This window comes from Lichenostomus cassidix, unplaced genomic scaffold (assembly GCF_008360975.1).
Source record: "Lichenostomus cassidix isolate B80296 unplaced genomic scaffold, HeHo_3.0 HiC_scaffold_40, whole genome shotgun sequence".
Classification (NCBI taxonomy): Eukaryota; Metazoa; Chordata; class Aves; order Passeriformes; family Meliphagidae; genus Lichenostomus; species Lichenostomus cassidix.
In genome coordinates this window covers 1,976,316-2,002,899 of record NW_028147459.1, presented here as the reverse complement: position 1 = coordinate 2,002,899, position 26,584 = coordinate 1,976,316, and the positions used below count along the sequence as shown (strand labels likewise).

At 53.8% G+C, this 26,584-nt stretch overlaps 1 protein-coding gene across 1 annotated transcript in view; it reads right to left on the bottom strand.

Annotated features, from left to right (window-relative positions):
- Nucleotides 1–25,963, bottom strand: part of LOC146422512 (lysine-specific demethylase 5C-like) — a 36,633-nt gene extending 10,670 nt beyond the window's left edge. The window contains exons 1-19 of the mRNA XM_085046292.1: nucleotides 25,094–25,963; nucleotides 22,827–22,904; nucleotides 22,172–22,294; nucleotides 20,908–20,923; nucleotides 19,409–19,563; nucleotides 19,197–19,331; nucleotides 18,044–18,167; nucleotides 17,072–17,262; nucleotides 15,404–15,562; nucleotides 13,667–13,786; nucleotides 12,351–12,509; nucleotides 9,486–9,667; nucleotides 7,459–7,621; nucleotides 7,267–7,386; nucleotides 5,918–6,112; nucleotides 3,629–3,810; nucleotides 2,542–2,666; nucleotides 1,767–1,914; nucleotides 742–838 (exon numbers count right to left, since the gene is read on the bottom strand). Of these exons, the coding sequence (XP_084902418.1) occupies nucleotides 742–838; nucleotides 1,767–1,914; nucleotides 2,542–2,666; nucleotides 3,629–3,810; nucleotides 5,918–6,112; nucleotides 7,267–7,386; nucleotides 7,459–7,621; nucleotides 9,486–9,667; nucleotides 12,351–12,509; nucleotides 13,667–13,786; nucleotides 15,404–15,562; nucleotides 17,072–17,262; nucleotides 18,044–18,167; nucleotides 19,197–19,331; nucleotides 19,409–19,563; nucleotides 20,908–20,923; nucleotides 22,172–22,294; nucleotides 22,827–22,904; nucleotides 25,094–25,702 (3,081 nt within the window). The 5' untranslated portion in view covers nucleotides 25,703–25,963. The remainder of the gene's footprint in view (nucleotides 1–741; nucleotides 839–1,766; nucleotides 1,915–2,541; nucleotides 2,667–3,628; nucleotides 3,811–5,917; nucleotides 6,113–7,266; nucleotides 7,387–7,458; nucleotides 7,622–9,485; nucleotides 9,668–12,350; nucleotides 12,510–13,666; nucleotides 13,787–15,403; nucleotides 15,563–17,071; nucleotides 17,263–18,043; nucleotides 18,168–19,196; nucleotides 19,332–19,408; nucleotides 19,564–20,907; nucleotides 20,924–22,171; nucleotides 22,295–22,826; nucleotides 22,905–25,093) is intronic.
- Nucleotides 25,964–26,584: the final 621 nt, after the last annotated feature.

Sequence of the window (26,584 nt, the reverse complement as noted above, 5' to 3'; positions counted from 1 at the left end):
ACACCCTTGGGACACTGTGTAACACCCCCAGGACATCCTCAGGACACTGTGTGACATCCTCAGGATATCCCTGGACACCGTGCGACACCCCAGGACACTGTGTGACATCTTCAAGACACTGTGTGACACACCTGGCACACTGCATGACACTCATGTCACACTGTGTGACACCCCTGGGACACAGCATGACAGCCCTAGGACATCATGTGACACCCCTGGGGCATGGTGTGACACCCATATGACACCATGTGACACCCATATCACATCCCCATGTGACATGTCACTGTGTGACATCCCCAGGACACTGTGACACATCCCTGGCATGCTGTGTGACATCCCTGGGACACTGTGTGACACTCACAGGACACTGTATGACGTCCCCAGGACACACTGTGTGACATCCCTGGGACACTGTGTGACACTCACAGGACACTGTGTGACGTCTCCAGGACACACTGTGTGACATCCCTGGGACACTGTGTGACACTCACAGGACACTGTGTGACGTCTCCAGGACACACTGTGTGACATCCCTGGGACACTCTGTGACACCCATGAGATGCTGTATGACACACCTGGCACACTGCATGACACCCATGGCACACTGTGTGACAGCCCCGGGACACTGAATGACACCCAAGTGACACCGTGTGACACCCACAGGACGTGGTGTGACACCGTGTGACACCCATAGGACATGGTGTGACACTGATGTGACACCGTGTGACACTCCGGGCTCACCTGCACCTCCCCGATCTGGTGCATCACGCAGGGCAGTTGGTTCATCTGCTCCAGGAACGCCCTGAGCTCCTCCAGCGTCAGCGCCGGCGCGGGGACACTGCGGGGACATGGGGACAGTGAGGGGACAGTGAGGGGACATGGGGACAGTGAGGGGACACTGTGGGGACATGGGGACAGTGAGGGGACACTGTGGGGACATGGGAACAGTGAGGGGACATTGTGGGGACACTGCGGGGACATGGGGACAGTGAGGGGACACTGCGGGGACATGGGGACAGTGAGGGGACATTGTGGGGACACTGCGGGGACATGGGGACACTGCTGGGGACATGGGGACACTGAGGGGACACTGCAGGGACATGGGGACAGTGAGGGGACACTGCGGGGACATGGGGACACTGCAGGGACATGGGGACAGTGAGGGGACACTGCGGGGACATGGGGACAGTGAGGGGACACTGTGGGGACAATGCTGGGGACATGGGGACACTGCTGGGTACACTGGGGACATTGTGGGGACACTGTGGGGACATTGGGGACAATGCTGAGGACAATGAGGGGACACTGCTGGGGACATGGGGACAGTGAAGGGACAATGAGGGGACAATAAGGGGACACTGCAGGGACATGGGGACAGTGAGGGGACAATGCTGGGGACACTGCTGGGACACTCACCCGGTCTCCTGGGAGCTGGTGAGCTATCGGGGACAGACTGGGGACACCAGGGGACACTCACCCTACCTTCCTACAAGCTTTAAGCTATCAAAGACAGGCTGATGATGCACTAGGGACAGGCTAGGGACACCAGGTGACACCAGGGGACACTGACCCGGTCTCCTGGGAGCTGATGAGCCCCAGTGCCTCGGACACGCAGCGCTCTGCCTGCCCCAGGCAGCCCTTGAGCTGTTGGGGACAGGCTGGGGACACCAGGGGACAGGCTGAGGACAGACAGGTGACACCAAGGGACAGACAGGTGACAGGCTGGGGACAGCAGGTGACACCAGGTGACAGCAGGGGACACTGACCCGGTCTCCTGGGAGCTGATGAGCCCCAGTGCCTCAGACACGCAGCGCTCTGCCTGCCCCAGGCAGCCCTTGAGGCGATGCAGCAACTCGTTCTCGGGGAATTTCCTCTCCCTGGCCTCTGACTCGAGAGCTCGGAGCTCCTCCAGGGCTGGGCGGAGAGATGGGAGACCCAAAAATGATAAAAATACCCAAAACCAGCCCAAAACCACACCAAAACCCCTCTGAAATACTCAAAAAAACCACAAAACACCCTAAAAAACCCCAAAATACCCCCCAAAAAAATGCCCCCAAGAACACCCAAACAACACTCACCAAAAACGCCCCAAAACCACCCCAAAAAACCTGCCAAACACCCTCCAGAATACCCCAAACACCCCAAAAACCACCCCAAAAAACCAAAAAACTCCCCAAACCTCCTCCAAAATCCCCAAAATCACCCAAACACCCCCAAACACCCCCAAACACCCCAAAAACCCATCAAAACAACCCCAAAACACCCCTAAAAACACCCCAAAAGGCCCCAAACACTCCAACACCCCCAAAACCACCCCAGAAAAACCAAAAACACCCCAAAACCCCCCAAAACCTCCAAAAACCACCGCAAAAACCACCCCAAACACCCCCAAAACCCTAAAACCCCTTGAAAACACCGCAAAAACCCTCAAAACTCCCCCCAAAAAAACCCCAAACCACCCCCAAAAAATCCCAAACACCCTCAAAACCACCCCAAAACCCCAAAAAAACCCCAAACCTCCCCCAAAAGCCCCGGACTCACTGCGCTTGCGGCCGTCCTCCAGCTCGAGGGCGATGCGCACCTTGTTGGCCCAGGTGTCGAAGGACTCGGCGCGCACCTTGAGCTTGTGCAGCATGGCTGGCAGCTCGTCCAGCGTGTAGCGGTACCTGAACGGGAGTTTTTGGGGTGTTTTTGGGGTTTTTATGGGATTTGGGTGCTTTTTTGCGGTTTTTTGGGGTTTTTTGGGGGTGTTTTCGGGGTTTTTTGGGGGGTGTTTTTGCATTTTTTTGGGGGATTTTTGGAGTATTTTGGAGGGTGTTTTTGCGGGTTTTTGGGAGTTTTGGGGGTGTTTACGAGTGTTTTTGCAGTTTTTGGCAGTTTTTGGGCATTTTAAGGGGTTTTGGGGATATTGGGTTTTTGGGGAGTTTGCGATTTTTGGAGTATTTTGGAGGGGTTTTGGGGTGTTTTGGAGGGTTGTGGGGTGTTTTTTGTTTTTGGGGGTTTGGGTATTTTGGAGGGTTTTGTGGTTTTTGAGGGCGTTTTTGGGTTTTGGGGGTGTTTACGGAGTGTTTTGCGGGTTTTTTGGTGGGTTTTGGGGCATTTTGGGGGTTTTTGGGGGTGGTTTTGGAATTTTTTGGGGGGGTTTTGGGTTTTTTTAGGAGCCTTTTTGGCGATTTTTGGAGTATTTTGGAGGGGTTTTGGGTGTTTTGGAGGGTTTTTTGTGGTGTTTTTGGGGTGGTTTTGGAGGATTTTTGGGAGGGGTTTTAGGGGTTTTTTTTGAGTTTGGAGTCTTTTGGAGGGGTTTTGGGGTGGTTTTGGCATGTTTTTTGGGGTGTTTTGGAGGTTTTTTTGGGTGTTTTTTGGACGGTTGTTGGGCTGCTTTTGGGTGAGTTTTGGAGTTTTTTGGGGTTTTTTTGGGGCTGTTTTAGGGATTCCTGGAGTATTTTGGACGTGTTTCGGGGTGTTTTTGGGGTGGTTTTTTGAAAGGTTTTTTGGCAATTTTTGGAGTATTTTGGGGGTGTTTTGTGAGGATGTTTCGGAGGGTTTTGGGGTTTTCTTGGGGGTGTTTTTGGGGGTTTTAAGGCCCCCCAAACTCCTCTCCCAGCCCCCCAAACCCCCATGTCCCCACCTGAGGTACTGCTTGCTGCGGGGACACTTGCACAGGTCGTCCATGTGGTAGAGGCAGACGAGCCCTTGGGGACAATCGTAGCACGCCAGCGCCGACAGGAAGCACGTCGTCTTGCATTTGTCACACTGCCGCTCGTCGTCCGGCAGCAGCTCGAAGGCCTCGCGCTCGGCCTCCGTGATGCCCTGGCAGGGTGGAAATTTGGGGATTATAAACCTCTTGTGGGGATTTTGGGGTGCCTTTAGTAATCTCAACCCCTTGGTGATGCCCTGGGAGGGTGGAAATTGGGATTAGAACCCATTTTGGGTACGCAAACCCCTCCGTGATGCCCTGGCAGGGTGGAAATTTAGGGATTATAAACCTCTGTGGGGATTTGGGGGTGTCTTTAGTAATCTCAATGCCTCGGTGATGCCCTGGCAGGGTGGAAATTTGGGAATTATAAACCTCTGTGGGGATTTTGGGGTGCCTTTAGTAACCTCAACCCCTTGGTGATGCCCTGGGAGGGTGAAAAGATGGGGATTTTGGGGTGCCTTTAGTAATCTCAACCCCTCAGTGATGCCCTGGGAGGGTGGAAAATTGGGAATTATAAATGTCTTGTGGGGATTTGGGGTGCCTTTAGTAACCTCAACCCCTTGGTGATGCCCTGGGAGGGTGGAAAATTGGGATTAGAACCCATTTTGGGTACCCAAATCCCTCGGTGATGCCCTGGGAAGGTGGAAAATTGGGAATTATAAACGTTTTTTGGGGATTTGGGGGTGCCTTTAGTGATCTCAACCCTTCTGTGATGCCCTGAAGGGGTGGCAAAATGGGGATTTTGGGTACCCAAACCCCTCGGTGACGCCCTGGGAGGGTGGAAAAATGGGAATTAGAACCCATTTTGGGTACCCAAACCCCTCAGTGACGCCCTGAGGGGGAGCAAAACCGAGAATTAGAAAACCCCATGGGGATTTTGGGTACCCAAACCCCTCGGTGATGCCCTGGGAGGGTGGAAAATTGGGGATTAGAAACCCCCATGGAGATTTTGGGGTCATCCCAGTAAACTCAACCCCTCGGTGATGCCCTGGAAGGGTGAAAAAATGGGGATTTTGGGTACCTAAACCCCTCAGTGATGCCCTGGAAAGAGGAAAATTAGGGATTAGAAACCCATTCTGGGTACCCAAACCCCTCAGTGATGCCTTGGGAGGGTGAAAAAATGGGAATTAGAACTCCCTGTGGGGATTTGGGGGTGCCTTTAGTAACCTCAACCCCTTGGCGATGCCCCGGGAGAGTGGAAATTGGGGATTAGAACCCATTTTGGGTACCCAAACCCCTTGGTGATGCCCTGGAGAGAGGAAAATTGGGAATTATAAACCTCTGTGGGGATTTTGGGGTGCCTTTAGTAACCTCAACGCCTCAATGATGCCCTGGGAGGGTGAAAATTTGGATTAGAACCCATTTTGGGTACCCAAACCCCTCAGTGATACCCTGAGGGGGAGCAAAAATGAGAATCAGAAATCCCCATGGAGCTTTTGGGGTCACCCCACTAACCCCAAACCCCTCAGTGATGCTCTGAAGGGATTAAAAAATGGGAATTAGAAACCTTCATGGGCATTTTGGGAACTCCAACCCCTCGGTGATGCTCTGAGGGGGTGAAAAAATGGGGATCAGAACCCCCCATGGAACTTTTGGGGTCATCCCAGTAACCCCAACCCCCTGTGTGATACCCTGGGGGGGGCAGAAAAATGGGAATTAGAAACCCCTGTGGAGATTTTAGGTACCCAAAACCCTTGGTGATGCCCTGGGAGGGTGGAAAAATGGGAATTAGAACCCCCTGTGGGGATTTTGGGGTGCCTTTGGTAACCCAAACCCCTTGGTGATGCTTTGAGGGGGTGAAAAAATGGGGATTAGAAACCCCTGTGGGGATTTTGGGTACCCAAACCCCTTGGTGATGCCCTGGAGAGAGGAAAAACGGGAATTGGAAACCCCCATGGGGATTTTGGGGTCATCCCAGTAACCCTAACCCCTCTGTAATACCCCAAAGGGGTGGAAAAATGGGAGTTAGAAACTCCCATGGGGATTTTGGGGTGCCTTTTGTAACCCCAACCCTTCTGTGATGCCCTGAAGGGGTGAAAAAATGGGCATTAGAAACCCCCGTGGGGATTTTTGGGTACCCAAAACCCTCAGTGATACCCTGGGAGGGTGGAAAAATGAGGATTTTAGGCTTCCCCCAACACCCCAACCCACCCCAAAACCCCCCAAAAAACCACCCCAACCCCACCCATCTCCCACCCCCCAATTTCGGGGTCACCCCACCTTCTCCAGCAGAGCTTTCCTCAGTTTCCTCTCCTCCTGGACGAGGACAAACATCTCCTTGTGCACGGCGGCCGCCAGGTTCAGGTCCAGCTTCTCGGGGCTCGCGGCCATCTTGCAGATCAGCTCCTCGTGCGAGAACACGCAGTAGCGGCGCAGGCGGCGGTAGTGCTCGATGCATTGGCGGCCGGCAGGGAGCTGGACAGGGGGTTAGGGGGTCCTCAAAATCGGGGGGTCACCCTGGAACCCCTAAACACAGCCTTGAACCCCATAAACCCAGCCCTGAACTGTGGGGCTGAACTGTGACCCCATATCTGGGTAGTGCTCGATGCATTGGTGGCCAGCAGGGAGCTGGACAGGGCCGGTTAGGGGGTCCCCGAAATCAGGGACACCCCATAAACTCAGCCCTGAACCCCATAAACCCAGCCTTGAAGCCCCTAAACTCAGCCCTGAGCCCCATAAACCACATAAACACAGTCCTGAACCCAGCTGGAAACCCCAGTGTTGAAACCCCAAAGATGGGGAACCACTGAAGTGGGTAGTGCTCGATGCATTGGCAGCTGGCAGGGAGCTGGACAGGGGGTTAGGGGGTCCCCGAAATCAGGGACATCCCATAAACCCAGTCCTGAACCCCAGAAACCCCATAAACCCAGCTCTGAACTGTGGGGCTGAACTGTGACCCATATCTGGGTAGTGCTCGATGCACTGGCGGCCGGCGGAGAGCTGGACAAGGGATTAGGGGATCCCTGAAATTGGGGGGTAACCCTGGAACCCCTAAACACAGCCCTGAATCCCACAAACCCCATAAACCCAGCCTTGAACCCAGCTGGAAACCTCAAACCCAAGGAACCATAAATTTTGGCTTCTCCTGTTCTTCTTTTAGCGTCTCCAGCTGCAGATTTCACTGTTTCCCCTGAGGTTTTTTTTCCATTCCCTAAAATTTTTTTTTTTATATTTCCTGTGCCACCCAGATCCATTTTTGAGCCCCCTAACTCCATTTTTGTGCCCCCCAAGTCCATTTTTGAGCCCTCAGGTCCATTTTTGTGCCCCCCCAGGTATGTTTTTGTGCCCCCAGCTCCATTTCCTTGCCCCCCAGGTCCATTTCTCAGCCCCCAAGGTACATTTTTGAGCGCCCCAGCTCCATTTTTGAGCCCCCCAGCTCCATTTTTGAACCCTCCAGCTCCATTTTTGAGCCCCCCAGGTCTGTTTTTCAGCTCTCTCACATATGTTTTTGAGCCCCAGCTCCATTTTTGAGCCCCCAGGTATGTTTTTGAGCCCCCCCCGGTCCATTTTTCAGCCTCCCAGGTATGTTTCTGAGCCCCCCAGGCACATTTTCTGCCCTCACCACTCACCCAGTCAGCAGTACAGAAGTTAACAGCCTCAGCAAAGTTGTAGCCCTGGTTAAACCCGCTGTGGTAAGCGCGAGGAAAGGTGATGACAAACTCCCCAGCACACTGGTTGGTCCTGACCACCTGCGGGGACATCCCGGCGGTCAGCAGGGTGTGACAGAGCCATGGGGGGGTCAGGGGACACCCCAAACTCACGGGGACGCCGTGGGCCATCAGGGTGTTGGGGTTCATGAGGGTGACGAGCTGGTGCAGCAGGTCGGGCTGGCTCTCGAACAGCTCTGGGGTTAACTTCTTCATCACCTCCTCCAGGTGCTCGGCGGCGAACGACGGGACACCGTACCACGTCTTGGGCTCGCCCCTGGGGGAAATGCACCCCAAAACATCTTCATTTCACCCCAAAAACCTCATGATTCCACCCCAAAAACGTCATGATTCCACCCCAAAACCTCCTCATCTTGTACCATGTATTGGGCTCACCCCTGGGGGAAAAGGCACCCCAAAACCTCCTGATTCCACCCCAAAAATCTACCCCAAAAACATCCTCAACTCGTACCACGTCTTGGGCTCGCCCCTGGGGGAAATGCACCCCAAAACATCTTCATTTCACCCCAAAAACCTCATGATTCCACCCCAAAACCTCCTCAACTTGTACCACGTCTTGGGCTCGCCCCTGGGGGAAAAGGGACCCCAAAACCTCTTCATTTCACCCCAAAAACCTCATGATTCCATTCCAAAAAACTCCTGACCTCACCCGAAAAACCTCCTGATTCCATCCTGGACCACTCCAGAACCTCCTACCAAAAGCCTCCTGATTCCACCCCAAAAACCTCCTGATTCCACCCCAAAAACCTCTTGATAAACCTCTTCATCCCACCCCAAAAACCTCCTGATTCCACCCCAAAAACCTGATCCCATCCCAAAAACCTCCTGATCCTGTCCTGTGCCACCTCAAAAACCTCCTGATCTCACCCCAAAAACCTCTTGATTCCACCCCAAAAACTTGCTCATCCTATCCCATGCCATACCACGTCTTGGGCTCGCTCCTGGGGGAAAAGGCACCCCAAAACCTCTTCATCTCACCCCAAAAACCTCCTGATCCCATTCTGGACCACTCCAAAACTTCCTCCCAAAAACCTCCTGATCTCACCCCAAAACCTCCTAATCCCACCCCAAAAACCTCCTTATCCTGTCCTGGACAACCCCAAAAACCTCCTCATCTCACCCCAAAATCCTCCTGATCCCACCGTGGATCACCCCAAAAACCTCCTGATTCCACCCCAAAAAACTTCCTCATCCCATCCTGTGCCACCCTAAAACCTCCTCATCTCACCCCCAAAACCTCCTTATCCCATCCTGGATTACCCCAGAAACATCCTCATCCTACCCCAAAAACCTCCTTATCCTGTCCTGGGCCACCTCTAAAACCTCCTCATCTCACCCCAAAAATCTCCTGATTCCACCCCAAAAACCTCCTCATCCTATCCTGTCCTGTACCATGTCTTGGGCTCAGCCCTGGGCACCCCAAAAACCTCCTGATTCTACCCCAAAACGTCCTATCCCACCCCAAAACCTCCTCATCTCACCCTGAACCATGTCTTGGGCTCGCCCCTGGGGACCCCAAAAACCTCCTGATCCCATTCTGGATTACCCCAAAAACCTCATCTCACCCCAAAATCTCTTCATCCACCCAAACACCTCCCTGGCCACCCAAACACCTCCCTGACCACCCAAATACCCCAAAAACCTCTCTGTGGCCACTCAAACACACCCCAAACACCTCTCTGGCCACCCAAATGTCCCCAAAACATCTCTCTGGCCACCCAAACATCCCTCAAATCACTTCTCTGGCCACCCAAATGCCCCCAGAACATCTCTCTAGCTACCCAAACACCTCCCTGGCCACCCAAACACCACTGAAATATCTCTCTGGGCACCTAAATACCCATCAAACATCTCCCTGACCACCCAAACACCTCCCTGGCCACCCAAATGAACCCAAAACATCTCTGTGGCCACACAAATGTCCCCCCAGGTCCCCCAAAGGCCTCCCTGGGCACCCAAATGCCCCCCAAGCCACCCAAAGACCTCCCTGGCCACCCAAAGGTCCCCAGGGCACCCAAACGTCTGCAAAACATCTGTGGCCACCCAAATGACCCCAAAACTTCTCTGTGGCCACCCAAACGTCCCCCAGGCCACCCAAAGGTCCCCAGGGCACCCCGTACCAGTGGAGGTAGTTGATGGAGTAGCTCCAGTGGTCCTCGATGTGCCAGCAGAAGGCTGAGAACACCATGCCCACGTAGAGCCAGGGCACCTTCATGCCCGAGATGTCGGCGTTGATGTGGCACAGCACCGACTGCTGCAGCACCGGCATCACGTTCAGGTTCCACCCGCTGCCCGCGTACTCCTGCTCGAGGACATGGGGACAAGGACAGGGTCACCTCATCGTGGGGACATGGACAGGGTCACCAACCCGTGGGGACAGGGCAATCAAGTTCAGGTTCCACCCGCTGCCCGCGTACTCCTGCTCGGGGACATGGGGACCACAGGGTCACTGACCCATGGGGACAGGGACAGGGTCACCACCAACCCATGGGGCCAGGGCAATCACGTTCAGGTTCCACCTGCTGCCCGTGTACTCCTGGGGACAGGGACAGTGTCACCTCATTGTGGGGACAGGGACAGCGTCACCGACCCATGGGGACATGGACAGGGTCAGGGTCACCTCATTGTGGGGACAGGGACAGGGTCACCACCAACTCATGGGGACAGGGCAATCAAGTTCAGGTTCCACACGCTGCCCGCATACTCCTGCTCGGGGACATGGGGACAAGGACAGGGTCACCTCATCGTGGGGACGGGGACAGGGTCACCACCAACCCATGGGGACAAGGGACAGTGTCACCGACCCATGAGGACAGGGACAGGGTCACCACCAACCCATGGGGACAGGGCAATCATGTTCAGGTTCCACCTGCTGCCCATGCACTCCTGGAGACAGGGACATCAGAGGGGACAGGGTGGTGTCACCTCCCTGTGGGGACAGGGCCACCACAGGGGACAGGAGCATGGTGCTACCACCCCGTGGGGACAGGGGGACCAGAAGGGACAGGGCATTGTATCACCACCAATCCATGGGGACAGGGACAATATCACCACCAACCCATGGAGACAGGGGCACCACGCTGTGGGGACAGGGCATGGTGTCCCCTCCCCGTGGGGACAAGAACAATGTCACCACCACCCCATGGAGACAGGGACACCATACAGGACACAGGGTATGGTGTCACCACCAACCCGTGGGGACAGGGTGACCAGAGGGGACAGGGGCACGGTGTTACCTCCCCATGGGGAGAGGGCATGGTGTCACCTCCCTGTGGGGATGGGGCATGGTGTCACCATCCCATGGGGACATGAACAGGGTCACCACCAACCCATGGGGACATGGATAGGGTCACCACCAACCCATGGGGACACGGATCACCACAGGGTCACCACAGAGAGGAGGGTCACCTCCCCATGGGGACAGAGACAGGGTCACCAGAGGGACAAGGCATGGTGTCACCACCCCATGGTGACAAGGGCACCATACAGGGGACAGGGCAGGATGTCACACCCCGTGGGGACATGGACAGTGTCACTGCACAGAGGAGAGGGGCATCACCCCATGGGGACACAGACAGGGACACCACAGAGGGGACAGGGCACGGTGTCACCACCCCATGAGGACACAGGCATGGCATCACCACCCTATAGGGACAGGGACAGTATCACCACCAACGCATGGGGACACGGACAATGTCACCCCCAGTCCTGCAGGGACAGGGTCACTGCAAAGGGGACAGGGTCACCAGAAGGACAGGGCATGGTGTCACCACCCTGTGGGGACATGGGGACAGGGACACACCATTCTGGGTGATGGCAGTACCCCTGAGGAGGTGCCAATGCCCCCAGAATGGTGCCAGCACCCTAGGGAGGTGACAACACCCCCCAGGAAGGCAACAATGCCACCCAGGACAATGCCAGCACGCCAGAGAGGTGCCACCACCCCTGTCCCACCTCCTCCTCGGATGACAGTCACTGTTCTGTGTGGTGACAATGCCCCAGGGAGGTGACAATGCCACCCAGGACAACAGCAGACCCCCAGGACAGTGTCACTGTCCCTGTCCCATCTCCTCTTCAGGAGACAGGCACCATTCTGGGTGCTGGCAATGCCCCATGGGAGGTGACAATGCCCCCAGGGAGGTGACAATGCCCCCCAGGATGACGCCAGCACCCCGGGAAGGTGACAACACCCCTGTCCCACCTCCTCCTCGGGTGACAGGCACCATTCTGGGTGGTGTCAGTGCCCCTGGGAAGGTGACAGTGCCCCTGGGATGGTGGCAGTGATGGTGACAACGCCCCCAGGACGACGCCAGCACCCCCCAGGACAGTGCCAGCACCCCAGGGAGGTGACAACACCCCCAGGATGATGCCAGCACCAAAGGAAGATGCCAGCACCCCTTTCCCACCTCCTCCTCGGGTGACAGCCACCGTTTAGGGTGGTGACAGTGCCCCAGTGATGGTAACAACCCCAGGAAGGTGACAACACTCCCCAAGACGATGCCAGCACCCCCAGGACGATGGCAGCACCCCAGGGAGGTGACAATACCCCCCAGGACGATGCCAGCACCCCAGGGAGGTGACAACAACCCCAGGATGATGCCAACACCCCCAGGATGATGCCAGCACCCCAGGGAGGTGACAATGCCCCCCAGGATGATGCCAACACCCCCCAGGACAGTGCCAGCACCCCAGGACAGTGCCAGCACCCCTTTCCCACCTCCTCCTCGGGGGACAGCCACCGTTTGGGGTGGTGGCAGTGCCCCAGTGATGTTAACAACCCCAGGAAGGTGACAATACCCCCCAGGACGATGCCAGCACCCCCAGGACGATGCCAGCACCCCAGGGAGGTGACAACACCCCCAGGGAGGTGACAACACCCCCAGGATGATGCCAACACCCCAGGGAGGTGACAACACCCCCAGGATGATGCCAGCCCCCCAAGATGATGCCAGCCCCCCAGGACAGTGCCACCACCCCTGTCCCACCTCCTCCTCGGGGGATAGGCGCCGTTTCCCGTCGCGCACGGGGAATCCCGAGCCGAACTCCTTGGAGTGGATGTCAGCTCCGTACTCCACGGTGACATCCTCCTCGATGCTGTTCACCAGCCGCCAGAACTCCTTCTCCACCAGCTCCGTGGGCACCATCTGCGGGCAGGGGGCTTCAGCGGGGCGGCTGGGGGGTTTGGGGGCATTTTGGGGGGGATTTGGGGAGGTTTGGGGCAATTTCGGGGCGATTTCAGGAGGTTTGAGGGGGATTTGGGCAGTTTTTGGGGCAATTTTGGGGGATTTGGGGGAGTTTGGGGGATTTGGGGCAATTCAGGAGGTTTGAGGGAGATTTGGGGTAATTGGGGGAGTTTGGGAGATTTGGGGCAATTTCGGGCGATTTCAGGAGGTTTGAGAGGGATTTGGGGCAGTTTCGGGGCAATTTTGGGGATTTGGGGGCAATTTCAGGGGATTTCAGGAAGTTTGAGGGGGATTTGGGGTAGTCAGCAATTTGGGGACTTGGGGTAATTTTGGGGGATTTGGGGAGGTTTGGGGGCGGTTTGGGTGCGATTTGGGAGGTTTGGAGACGACTGGGGATTTTGGGGAGGTTTGGGGGCAATTTGGGGTACTTAGGGAGATTTGGGGTCATTTTGGGTGTGATTGTATTGGGTGATTTCAGGAGGTTTGGGGGGATTTGGGGGGAATTTGAGGTAGTAGGAGGTGATTTGGGGCAGTTTGGGGGAGATTTGGGGTGGTTTGGAAGGGATTTGGGACGGTTTCTGGATCATTTAGGGAGGTGTGGAGGGGACTTGGGGCAATTTTGGGGTGGTTTCAGGGCAATTTGGGGTGGTTTGGGGAGGACTAGGGGGGATTTGGGGTGGTTTGGAGGGGATTTGGTGCAATTTGGGGTGGTTTGGGGGGGAGTTAGGGTGTTTTTTGGGGTTTTTTGGGGCTCACATGAACAGGCTGTGTCTGGGGGATCTCAGGGCACTTTTGGGATGGTTTTTTTGGGGTGTTTTTGGGGTTTCCTGGGGTGGTTTTTGAGGTGTTTTTGGGATATTTATGAGGTGGTTTTTGGGATATTTTTGGGGTGGTTTTTGGGGTATTTTTGGGGTGGTTTTGGGGTGGTTTTTGGGATATTTTTGGGGTTGTTTTTGGGGTACTTTTGGGGTGGTATTTTGGGGTGGTTTTTTTGGGGTGGTATTTTGGGGTATTTTTGGGGTGGTTTTGGGATGGTTTTTGGTATATTTTTGGGGTGTTTTTTTGGGATATTTTTTGGGATATTTTTAGGGGTTTTTTGGGGTGTTTTTGGGGCTCACATGGACGGGCATATTGAAGTAATCAGCCTTGAAGGCGTCAGCCATCTCCCCGAAGCTCTGCAGGGTGTATTCGCGCGTCGCCTGCTCGAAACCAAACGCCTCGGGGGGCCTCTTGCACTCCTGGGGACAGTGGGGACAGTCAGGGGACATGGGGACAGCGGGGACAGTCAGGGAGACACAGACAGGGAGTCAGGGGACACTGGAGACAGCAGGAGGGGACACCGGAGAGTCAGGGGACATGAGGACAGCAGGAGGGGACACTAGGGAGAGTCAGGGGACACCGGGAGGGGACACAGGGACACTGGGGAGTCAGAGGACATGGGAACACCAGGGAGAGTAAGGGGACAACGGGAGGGGACACACAGACACCGGGGACAGTCAGGGGACAGGGGGACAGCAGGAGGAGACACCGGGGAGAGTCAGGGGACACTGGGAGGGGACACAGACAGGGAGTCAGGGGGACACAGGGACACTGGGGACACCAGGGAGAGTAAGGGGACACCAGGAGGGGACACTGAGGAGTCAGGGGACATGGGACACTGGGGACATCAGGGAGAGTGAGGGGACACCGGGAGGGGACACTGGGGACACCGGTGAGTCAGGGGACACGGGGAGGAGGCCAAGGGACACTGGGAGGGGACACAGGGGGTCAGGGGACACTGGAGAGTCAAGAGTTCACTGTGAGGGGACATGGGGACACTGGGGAGTCAGGGGGACACCGAGAAGGGACACAGGGACACCAGGGGACAACAGGAGGAGGGACACCAGGGACTCAGGGGGACACAGGGGAGTCAGGGGGACATGGGGACACCAGGAGGGGACACAGAGACACCAGGGAGTCAGGGGACACAGACAGGGAGTCAGGGGGACACCAGAGAGGGGACATGGGGACAGTGGGGAGTCAGGGGGACACCAGGGACACCAAAGGGACACCAGGGAGTCACGGGGACACCAAGAGGGACACAGGGATCCCCAGCCCTTCAGACAGCACTGGATGAGATTTGGGATCCCCAAAATCAGTCAAACCCACACCCTACACACCCCACAACAGCTCCCAACCCCACAAATGGGACCCTAAATCCCCCAAATTGGGATCCTTAAATCCCCAAATTAGGATCCCTAAACCCTCAAACTGAGATCCCTAAACTCCCAAATTGGGATCCCTAAATCCCCAAAATGAGGATACCTAAAACCCCAAAACGAGGATCCAAACTGAGATCCCTAAGCTCCCAAATTGAGATCCCTAAATCCCCAAATTTGGGATCCCTTAACCCCCAAAATCTGGGTCCCTAAACTCCCAAATTAGGATCCCTAAATCCCCAAATCCTAAACCCCCAAACTGGGGTCCCTAAACCCCAAAATGAGGATACCTAAAACCCCAAAATGAGGATCCAAATTGGGATCCCTAAGCTCCCAAACTGAGATCCCTAAACACCAAATTGGGATCCCTAAATCCCCAAATTTGGGATCCCTTAACCCCCAAAATCTGGGTCCCTTAACTCCCAAATTTGGGTCTCTAAACTCCCAAATTGGGATCCCTAAATCCCCCAATTGGGATCCCTAAATCCCCAAATCCTAAACCCCCAAACTGGGATCCCTAAACCCCCAAAATGAGGATTCCCAGTCCTCCAGACCAATCTGGATGAAATTTGGGATCCCCAAAACCCCCAAATCAGTCAAACCCACACCCCTGACTGTCCCCAGCAATGTCCCCAGCAATGTCCCCAAGCTGCTCACCGCCATGACACATTTGGGACATCGCCAGATGCCTTTGGGGATTTCGGGCAGAGGAGGCAGCAGACAGAAAATGTGATAATTATCATCACAACCATCGCAGAGCAGCAGCTTGTCGTCCTCATCGCCCCGAGAGCAGATCCTGCAGATGTAGGAATCCACCTGCGGGGGAAAATTTGGGAAATTTTGGGGTTTTGGATACGTTTTGGAAGAGTTTTGCCCCAAAATGAAACCCCAAACCCAGCAGATGTGGGAAAATTTGGGGAATTTTGGGGTTGAATTTTGGTACAGATTTGCCCCAAAATGAGACCCCAAATCCTGCAGATGTAGGAATCCACCTGCAGGGAAATTCAGGAAATTTTGAGGTTTTGGATACATTTTGGGACAGATTTGCCCCAAAATGAGACCCCAAACAGGGAATTTTGGGGTTTTGGGGTTGAATTTTGGCAGAGCTTTGCCTCAAAATCAGACCCCAAACCCTGCAGATGTTGAATTTTGGGGTTTTGGGGTTGAATTTTGGCAGAGTTTTACCCCAAAATGAGACCCCCAAACCCAGCAGATGTAGGAAAATTCGGGGAATTTTGGGGTTGAATTTTGGCAGAGATTTGCACCAAAATCAGACGCCAAACCCTGCAGATGGAGGAATCCACCTGGTTGGAAAATTAGGGAAATTTTGGGACATTTTGGGGTTTTGGGGTTGAATTTTGGTACAGATTTGCCCCAAAATGAGACCCCAAACCCAGCAGATGTAGGAAAATTTGGGAAATTTCGGGAGATTTTGGGGTTTTGGGGTTGAATTTTGGCAGAGATTTGCCCCAAAATGAGACCCCAAACCCTGCAGATGTAGAATTTTGGGGTTGAATTTTGGCAGAGTTTTACCCCAAAATGAGACCCCAAACCCGGCAGATATAGGAATCCACCTGGACATGGGAAATTTAGGATATTTTATGGTTTTGGGTCCCCTTTTTTCACATTTTTTCCCCCAAAACTCACCCCCAAACCCACTAAATTTCATATTTTAATCCCATTTTTTCCCCAAAACTCACCCCCAAACCCACTAAATTCCACCTTTTAACCCCATTTTTTCCCAAATTTCACCCCAAACACTCACAAACTGGCTGTTGCTGTGGCTCCTCCTCAACCTCATGGTCATTTTTTCCCATTTTCCCCCAAAACTCACCCCCAAACTCACTGAATTCCACCTTTTAACCCCATTTTTCCCCCATTTTACCCCAGAATGAGACCCCAAACTCAGTAAATTTCAGGTTCTGATTCCATTTTTTCATAGTTTCCCCCAAACTGAGACCCCAAACCCAGCAGATGCAGGGAAAATTCAGGGAATTTTAGTGTTTGGGACACCTTTTGACACATTTTGCCCCAAAACGAAGACCTCAAACCCTGCAGATGCAGGGAAAACTCACTAAATCCCACCTTTTAACCCCATTTTTTCCCAAATTTCACCCCAAACACTCACAAACTGGCTGTTGCTGTGGCTCCTCCTCAGCCTCATGGTCACTATTTTCCCATTTTACCCCAGAATTCACCCCTAAACCCACTAAATTTCAGCTTTTAATCCCATTTTTTCGTATTTTTTCCCCAAAACTCACCCCCAAACCCACTAAATTTCATGTTTTAATCCCATTTCACCCCAAATTTCCCTCAAACACTCACAAACTGGCTGTTGCTGTGGCTCCTCCTCAGCCTCATGGTCATTTTGGTGCACGGCTCGGGGCTGTGCCGGAGCTCCTGATGTCCATCGCGGTGTCCATCGCGGTGTCCAGGTGACCCAGGTGACACTCGGGGCTCCACTGCTGGCTCTTCCTTCACCACCACGGTTGGGGGACATTCGGGGATTTCTTTGTCTGGGGGGACAAAAAATCACCAAAAAAAAAAATCACCAAAAAAAAATCACCAGAAAATGCCCCAAAAAATCCCCCCAAAATCACACAGAAATCACACCAAAATCACAAAGGAAATCGCCAAAAAAAATCACATAGAAATCACCAAAAAATCCCCAAAAATATAAGAAAATAATCTGGAGAAAAAAAAAAATCTGAAAAAAAATCACCAAAAAAATCCGACAAAATCACAAAAAAATCCCCCAAAAATCCCAAAAAATCCCCCCAAATCCCCAAAAAATCCCCAAAAATCCCCCAAAAAATTCACCAAGAAATCACCAAAAAATAAAATTCTGAAAAAAAAAATTAAAAATCTGAAAAAAACACCAAAAAAAATCCGAAAAAAAAATCCCAAAAAAGTCCAAAGAATCCTCCAAAAATAAAAGTCACCAAAAAATCGCCAAAAAATTCACCCAAAAAATCACCTAAAATCACCAAAAAATTAAAAACATCTGAAAAAAGCTGAAGAAAAATCTGAAAAAAAATAATAAAAAATTTTTAAAAATCTGAAAAAATTCACCAAAAAAATCACAAAAAATACCCAAAAAAAAAAATCACAAAAAAAACCCCAGAAAAGCAGAAAAACCCACAAAAAAGTCACCAAAAATCCCAAAAAATCCCCAAAAAATCCCAAAAATAATTCCCAAAAAATCCCCAAAGAAATCCCCCAAAAAATCAGGAAATTCCCAAAAATATTTCGGAATCCCAACCACCCAATCCCCAAATTTTGGGGATCCCAAATTACCTTTTTTCCTCAGGGTTTTATCCTTGGCCACCAATCCCAAGCCCAACATTTTGGGTCCAGCGCCGTAAATCTGCAATTTCTTCAATTCTGGGTTCTTCTCGATGTCCTCCTCGGTTGGCTCGGGCTGTGGGATCAGATTGGGGGATTTTGGAATATTTTTGGGATATTTTTTGGGGTTTTGGGGAATTTTTGTGGGATTTTGGGGAATTTTTTGGTGATTTTGGGTATTTTTTGGGTATTTTTGGGTGATTTTTGAGTTATTTTTGGGTTATTTTTGGGGGTATGTTGTGGGGTTTTTGGGGATTTTGTGGGATTAGATTGGGGGATTTTGTGGGGTTTTTTTGGTTATTTTGGGGGATTTTTGGGGTATTTTGTGAGGTTTTTGGGGTATTTTGGAGTGATTTTTGGGATATTTTTGGGGTATTCTTGGGATATTTTTAACATATTTTTTGGGGTTTTTTGGGATATTTTTTGGGTATTTTTGGGATATTTTTAACATATTTTTGGAGGTTTTTTGGGATATTTTTGGGGGGATTTTTGGAATATTTTTGGGGGATTTTTGGAATATTTTTGGGGGATTTTTGTGGGATTTTGTGGAGTTTTTGGACGATTTTTGGGGGATTTGTAGTGTTTTTGGGGTATTTTGGAGTGATTTTTAGGATATTTTTGGGGTATTTTCAGGATATTTTCAGAGTATTTTGGGGTGATTTTTAGGCTATTTTTATACTATTTTTGGGATATTTCTGGGATATTCTCGGGATATTTTTTGGGATTTTTTAGGAATATTTTTTGGGATATTCTGGGGATATGTTCAGATATTTTTTGGGATATTCTGGGGATATGTTCAGGATATTTTTTGGGATATTCTGGGGATATGTTCAGGATATTTTTTGGGATATTCCGGGGATATGTTCAGGATATTTTCTGGGATATTTTCGGGATATTTTCTGGGATATTCTCGGGATATTTCTGGGATATTCTCGGGATATTTTCTGGGATATTTTCTGGGATATTCTCGGGATATTTCTGGGATATTCTCGGGATATTTCTGGGATATTCTCGGGATATTTTCAAGGTATTTTCAGGGTACTTTTTGGGATTTTTTCAGGATATTTTCATGCTATTTTTGCCCTATTTTTTGTGCTATCCTCACCTCCTGCTGCAGCCGCTTCGCTCTCCTCCCGTAGCTGTTGAATTTCGAGGGCTGCACCGACTGCCTCAGCGGGATGCTGTGAGGTTTGTACTCCCTGTCCTTCTCCTCGCTCTCAAACGGCCTCGTGTGACACTGCTGCACAGTTGGGGACACTCAGCACGGCTTGGATGTCCCCAAACCCCCCGAAAAACCCCAAAAAACCCCCGAATTACCACCAGGTTGGCCCCGGACTGGTACATCTCGTAGGGGTAGATGATTCTCTCGTAGTGAGCGCGCAGCAGAGAGCCGATGTTCTTCCCTGACGGGTAGGAGAGGCGCTGAGCAACCCTGGCCCACCGGCGGTCCTTGCAGATGGCCTCGTAGCCACCTTCCTCCATCACCACCTGGGGGGACATTGGGGACATTGACAGGGTCACCTGAACCTTGACAGAGTCACCTGGATCCATTCTGGGTCACCTGAAATACCCTGGGATCACCTGGACCACCCTGGGCAACCTGAGCCCACCGGCGGTCCTTGCAGATGGCCTTGTAGCCACCCTCCTCCATCACCACCTGGGGGGACATTGGGGACACTGGAACCTTGACAGAGCCACCTGAAGACGTCCTGGGCTACCTGAATCCCTTCTGGGTCACCTGAACCCATTCTGGGCTACCTGAACCCAACCCGAGCCCACCGGCGGTCCTTGCAGATGGCCTTGTAGCCACCTTCCTCCATCACCACCTGCAGGGACACTGGAGACATTGACAGGGTCACCTGAACCTTGACAGAGTCACCTGGATCCATTCTGGGTCACCTGAAATACCTCGGGGTCACCTGGACCACCTGAACCACCCTGAGCTACCTGAACCCCACCTGAGCCCACCGGCGGTCCTTGCAGATGGCCTCGTAGCCACCTTCCTCCATCACCACCTGTGGGGACATTGGGGACCTTGACAGGGTCACCTGAACTGACCCAGGATCACCTTAACCTTGACAGAGTCACCTGGATCCATTCTGGGCTACCCAAATTCACCCTGGGCTACCTGAAATACCCTGGGCTACCTGCACCCAACCCGAGCCCACCGGCGGTCCTTGCAGATGGCCTCGTAGCCACCCTCCTCCATCACCACCTGGGGGGACATTGGGGACACTGGAACCTTGACAGAGCCACCTGAAGATGTCCTGGGCTACCTGAATCCCTTCTGGGTCACCTGAACCCATTCTGGGCTACCTGAACCCAACCCGAGCCCAGCAGCAATCCTTGTAGATAGCCTTGTAGCCACCTTCCTCCAGCACCACCTGCAGGGACATTGGGGACATTGACAGGGTCACCTGAACCTTGCCAGGGCTACCTGAACTGACCCAGGGTCACCTGAACATCCCAAAGCCACCCGAGCCCACCGGTGGTCCTTGCAGATGGCCTCGTAGCCACCCTCCTCCATCACCACCTGGGGGGACACTGGGGACATTGACAGAGCCACCTGAACATTGACAGAGTCACCTGGATCCATTCTGGGTCACCTGGGCTACCTGCACCCCACCCGAGCCCACCAGCGGTCCTTGCAGATGGCCTCGTAGCCACCCTCCTCCATCACCACCTGAGGGGACATTGGGGACATTGACAGGGTCACCTGAACCTTGACAGGGCTACCTGAACTGACCCAGGGTCACCTGAACATCCCAAAGCCACCCGAGCCCACCGGCGGTCCTTGCAGATGGCCTCGTAGCCACCCTCCTCCATCACCACCTGAGGGGACACTGGGGACACTGGAATGTCACCAGGGCCACCTGGACCTTGACAGAGTCACCTGAACCTTACCAGGGTCACCTGAATCCACCCTGTGTCACCTGAAACACCTCGGGGTCACCTGGACCACCCTGGGCCACCTGAACCACCTGTGAGGTGACATTGAGGTCCCACCAGGGACACCCCAGGGACCTTGCTGGGAGCAGAACCCCAAAAATGGGAAAATTACCCCAAAAATGAGGATATAACCCCCAAAAAATGGGAATATTCCCCATAAATGGGGATGTAACCCCAAAAATCAGAATATTTCCCCAATAAATGGGGATATAACCCCCCAAAATAAGAATATTTCCCCAAAAATGAGGATATAACCCCCAAAAAATGGGAATATTCCCCGTAAATGGGGATGTAACCCCAAAAATAGGAATATTTCCCCAATGAATGGGGATATAAGCCCCCAAAATAAGAATATTTTCCCATAAATGAGTATACAACCCCCAAAAATGAGAATATTCCCCATAAATGAGGATATAACCCCCAAAAATGGGAATATTCCCCATAAATGGGGATGTAACCCCAAAAATGAGAATATTTCCCCAATAAATGGGGATATAAGCCCCCAAAATAAGAATATATTCCCATAAATGAAGACATAAATCCCCAAAATGGGAGCATAATCTCCATATTAATAATTCATATGGAACAAAATTAATAATTAAACCTCTGATTAACAAGTACTCTCTGATTAAGAAATCACCACTCTAAAAAAATAAAAGTTTTGCTATGTGGGGCAATTATCCCCTAAATAGGAGCTCCCCAACAATAATTCCCCTATATAGGAAAACAATCTATAAAACAGTAAAATATTATTTAAAAAACCCATCACAGCCCTATATAAAAAACAGCCTCAAAAAAACCAATTAAGTTATCTAAATATGAATATCTAACTCACAGAAAAGAAATTTTCTGACAAATAAAATATAAAAACAATAACAAAAAAACTAAAAAAAAAAAAACAGTAACGAAAATAATACAAAAAAATAAAACAACACGACATATAGCAGAACAAAACCCAAGAAAATTAAAAATATGAAAACAAAAAACAGGAAAATAAAAATAGAAATAAAAATATTGTAAACAAAACCAGTATAAACCAAAATATTTTAAACAAAAATATCCAGCAGGACCTCCAAGTGGGAATGGGAATGCTAATTTTTTGGGGTCCCAAATTTTTCCCCCCTTTTTTACCTTGCTGAGGCTGTAGAGGTCGAGAATTCTCCTCTCCACGTTGGGAATTTTGAGGGAAGAACCTTGAATTTCCCAAAACTTGGCGATCTGGTCCAGGTAGTTCAGCTTCACCCTGGTCTGCGCCTGGAGAGGGAGGAATTTGGGGGTCAAATATTGGGGCCAACCCCAAAATCAACCCAAATTGACCCCAAAATTGAGCCCAAAATCGACCCCAAAACTGACTCCAAAAGCACCCCCAAAATCGACCCCAAAATCACCCCAAAACTGTCCCCAAAATCACCCAAATTGAACCCAAAATCACCCAAAATGGACCCCAAAATCACCCCAAAACTGTCCCCAAAATCACCCCCAAATTACCCCAAAATCACTCCAAAATTGACCCCAAAATCGCCCCAAATTGACTCCAAAATTAACCCCAAAATTGAACCCAAAATCACCCCAAATTGACCCAAAATTGACTCCAAAATCACCCACAAAATCAACCCCAAAATTGACCCCAAAATCACCCCAAAATGACCCAAAATTTACTCCAAAATCACCCCCAAAATCACTCCAAAATTAACCCCAAAATCACCCCAAAATTACCCCAAAATCACCCTAAAACCACCCCAAAATTACCCCAAAATTACCCCAAAATCACCCCAAACTCTCTCACCTCCAGCTCGTTGAGCCGCTGGATTCGCGGGGTGAACCTGAAATTGTCAACCTCGACGGCAAAGGGGGGCTGCCAGTCCTGGGGGGGCAAAATTTGGGGGGTCAGCAGTTGGGGTCACCCCAAAAAAACCTCAGAGCACAAATTTGGGGGGCCAGGAGGCAGAGCTACCCCAAAAAAAACCTCACAGACAAGGGAAAGAGGGGATAAATCCCAAATTTGGGGGTTCAGCAGTCATGGCCTCTCCCCAAAAAAAACCCTCATAGCCAAAATTTGGGGGGTCAGGAGTCATGGCCACCCCAAAAAAACCTCACAGCCCAAAATTTATGGGGTCAGGAGTCATGGCAACCCCAAAAAAACCCCTCACAGCCCAAAATTTGGGGGGTCAGGAGTCATGGCCACCCCAAAAAAACCCTTACAGCCCAAAATTTGGGGGTTTAGCAGCCATGCCCCCCAATTCTGTATGAAAAGGGAAAACTCACATCCCAAATTTGGGGGTTCAGCAGTCATGGCCACCCCAAAAAACCCTCACAGCCCAAAATTTGGGGGCTCAGCAGCCTTGCCCCCCCAATCCCACCCAGCCAAATCAACTGGGGACAAACAGGAGGTGACAAAACCCAAATTTGGGGAACTAAGAGCCATGGCAACCCCAAAAAAAACCCTCACAGCCCAAAATCTGGGGGTTCAGCAGCCATGTCCCCACAATCCCACCCAGCCAAATCCCATGGGGACACACGGGAGGTGACAAAACCCAAATTTGGGGGTAGTCGCCCCTGCTCTGTCCCCAAAATAGACTCACACCCCAAATTTAGGGGTTCAGCAGCTATGGCCACCCCAAAAAAAACCTCACACTCCAAAATCTGGGGGGTTAACAGCCGTGCCCCCCCAGCCAAATCCCACGGGGACACACAGGAGGTGACAAACCCCAGCCTGGGGGGTGGTCGCCCCTGCCGTGTCCCTTTCCGGGGTGACACCGGGGGAGGTGACGCCAGCACGGCCCAACCCTCCCTCCCGGAAATCCTTCCCTCGCCCAGCTGGGGGGACCGGCTCGGCCTGTCCCCCCCCCAGCCAAAACCGCCACCAAACTGGGGACGCGGCGACAAAGAGCCCCCCGGGCGGGGACACCGCGCGACCCCCACCCCGAACGGGGAACAAACCGCGAATTGGGGGGGTGCGGATGGGGGGGGTCGGCCGGAGTTACCCCCCCGGAATTCCCCGGTGTCCCCGCGGGTGTCCCCAAATTTTGGGGGCGCTGAGCGGAGCGGAGCCCCCCCGGCTCGGCCGGACCCCCCCGCGGCCGCAGACAAAGGCTCGGCGCTGGCTGGCGCCATATTGGCCGTGGCAGTGTTGTTGTTGTGAGAACGCGGGGGGGGCGAAGGGACCCCCCCAAAAAAACCCCAAAAACACACCGGGGGGCGGCGAGACCCCCAGGGACACCCCGAGTTTGTTGGGGTCACCCCTGACCCCCAAATGGGCATGGGGGGTGCTGGAGGGGGGAGCGGGGGGGGTTGGATATTCCACCCCCCCACCACCACAAGGATCCCCAAAATTCACCCCAAAATTCACCCCAAAATCCACCCCCAGGCGGGACCCCCCCGGGGTTACCCCACATTCCCCCCTCACCCCAAATCTACCCCCAAATAGGGGTGGGGGGGACATTTAAACCACCAACTCCATGACCCCCCCAGCTCAGGGATTTACCCCCCCGGTGGATATTTAACCCCCCGGGTCCATTATTGCCCCCCAGGGGTATTTATCCCCCTCGAGAAGCACTGAGGAAATGGGGGAGGGGAGGAAAATTACCCCCCCGGGGGGGAATTAATCCCCTTAAATGAGAAATCGCTCCGGGGGGAAGATGGGGGAGGGGGCAATTAACTTTTCTATGGGCAAGGAATATTTCCTATACCCCCTGTAGAAAAAAGACAACAAAAAAGTAATTTATCCCCCCGAAATAAAACAACATTCCTCCCCCAGGAGGAGAAATATGCTCCTAAATGGGAAGACAATCCCATAGTGGGCAATTATCACCCCCCTGAAATAAAAAATATCCCAAAAAGGGGACAACTTCTCCTCCAGTGGGATATTTATCCCAACCCCGGCGGGGCAGGACCCTCAACCCCTGATTTCCCCCTCGGTTTAGGGGTTCCCTAATTCCATGGGGGTCCCCTTTAGAGGGGGGGTTCCCCATTTCGAGGGGGGTTCCCTAATTCCAGCGGTGTCCCCAAATTCAAGGAGGTGTCCCCAACCCCCTCGCGTCCCCCCAGACTCACGGCGGGCGGTCGGATCTTGCAGATGCCGCTTTTCTCGGCGATCGGGCGGATCTTGGCGATGTAACCCAGCGGATCGCTGAACTCTGCCCAGCTCGGCTCGAACACCGGACACTCCGGCGGCGGCAGAAAGTCCTCGGGAGGCTCCGGTTCCGCCGGCAGCCACGGCGATCCCCACTCCCCGCGCTGCTCCGTGCCCGCCCCGCCGCGGGGACCCCCGAGGGGCCGCCGGGCCTTGTCCTCGGAGCCGGGCCGATCCCCGCCGCGGGCCCCGCGCTCCTCGGGGGCTTTGCGGGGGCTGCGCTCCTCTCCCGCCGGCCTCCCGCCGCTCCCCTTGCCGGGCCCCCCGCCGCCCTTACCCCGCGGCTCTCCCCCGGACCGTGGGGGCCGCGGGGCCTTCTCGTCCCCAGCCGCTTTGGGGGCCGCGGCTGCCGGTCTGGCGGGTCCCGCATCGCCGGGAGGCTCCGTTCCGCCCCACTCCGCGCCGCGGCCCCGCTTGGCCTCCTCGTCCCCGTCGGGCGGCGGCGGGGGAACCCACGGTGGGGATCCCCCCGGGCCGGGCCCCCACTCGGCCCAGCCGCCCCCTGCGCGCTGCTGCTCGCCCTCCTCCATGCCTCGCACCGAGGGGAGCGGGGGGTTCCCGGGCTGCCCCCTCAGGGGGCCATGGAGGCCCCGCCGCCCCCGCGCCGCCCCCTCACAGGCCGCGGGCCGCCCCCCCCTCCCCGAGCCGCGGGGAAAGGGGGGAATGGAACAGCGCCCGACGAGCTCCGCCGCCCCGCCGGCCCCTCCGCGGCCCTTTCGCGGCCCCGCTGCCCCGCGCTCCGCCCGCCTCACACCCCAGGCCTGCCCGGTCCGTCCGGCCGGGCCGCCGCCGCCATCTTGGATCCTCCTCCTCCTGCCGCCCGCCCCCCGCCCGCGCGCACGCAAGCACTGCGCAGGCGCAGCCGCGCACACCGCCCCGGGCGGTGCTGTGACTCGCTGTATCCTTCCGCCGCCGCACAGGGACCGGAGCCCAACGCCGCCACAGCGCCGCGACCGGCGGCCGGGACGGGCACGGCGAGCGGGAACAACACCACTGGAGCCCTCCTGCCGTGGCCTGGGTGGCGGAAGGCCGTGCGTGGAGATGAGGCACGGGGAAATAGTCCCCAGGCTCCGCCCCCTTGGCGGCGGAGGGATTCGAGTCACCGCTCGCCTCCGCGGCTGGGTCAGAGGAGCGGCCGGGACTTGTTGTGCACGTTTAAAGGGACGCAGCGCGCATGCGCGCCCGGCGGCGGGGACGCGAGGGCATGGCTGCCCTGGAGGCGGGGCTGAACGGAGCTCCGCCCCCTTAGGTCACGCCCTTCTGTGCTTTCGTCATCGCTTCGGCCCCGCCCACGGCACCTGGAAAACCCCGGGACCCCTATAGACCCCAATAGAGCCAGTAGACCCCTATGGACCCCATAGACCCCTATGGACCCTATAGACCCCTATGGACCCCACAGACCCAGACGGATC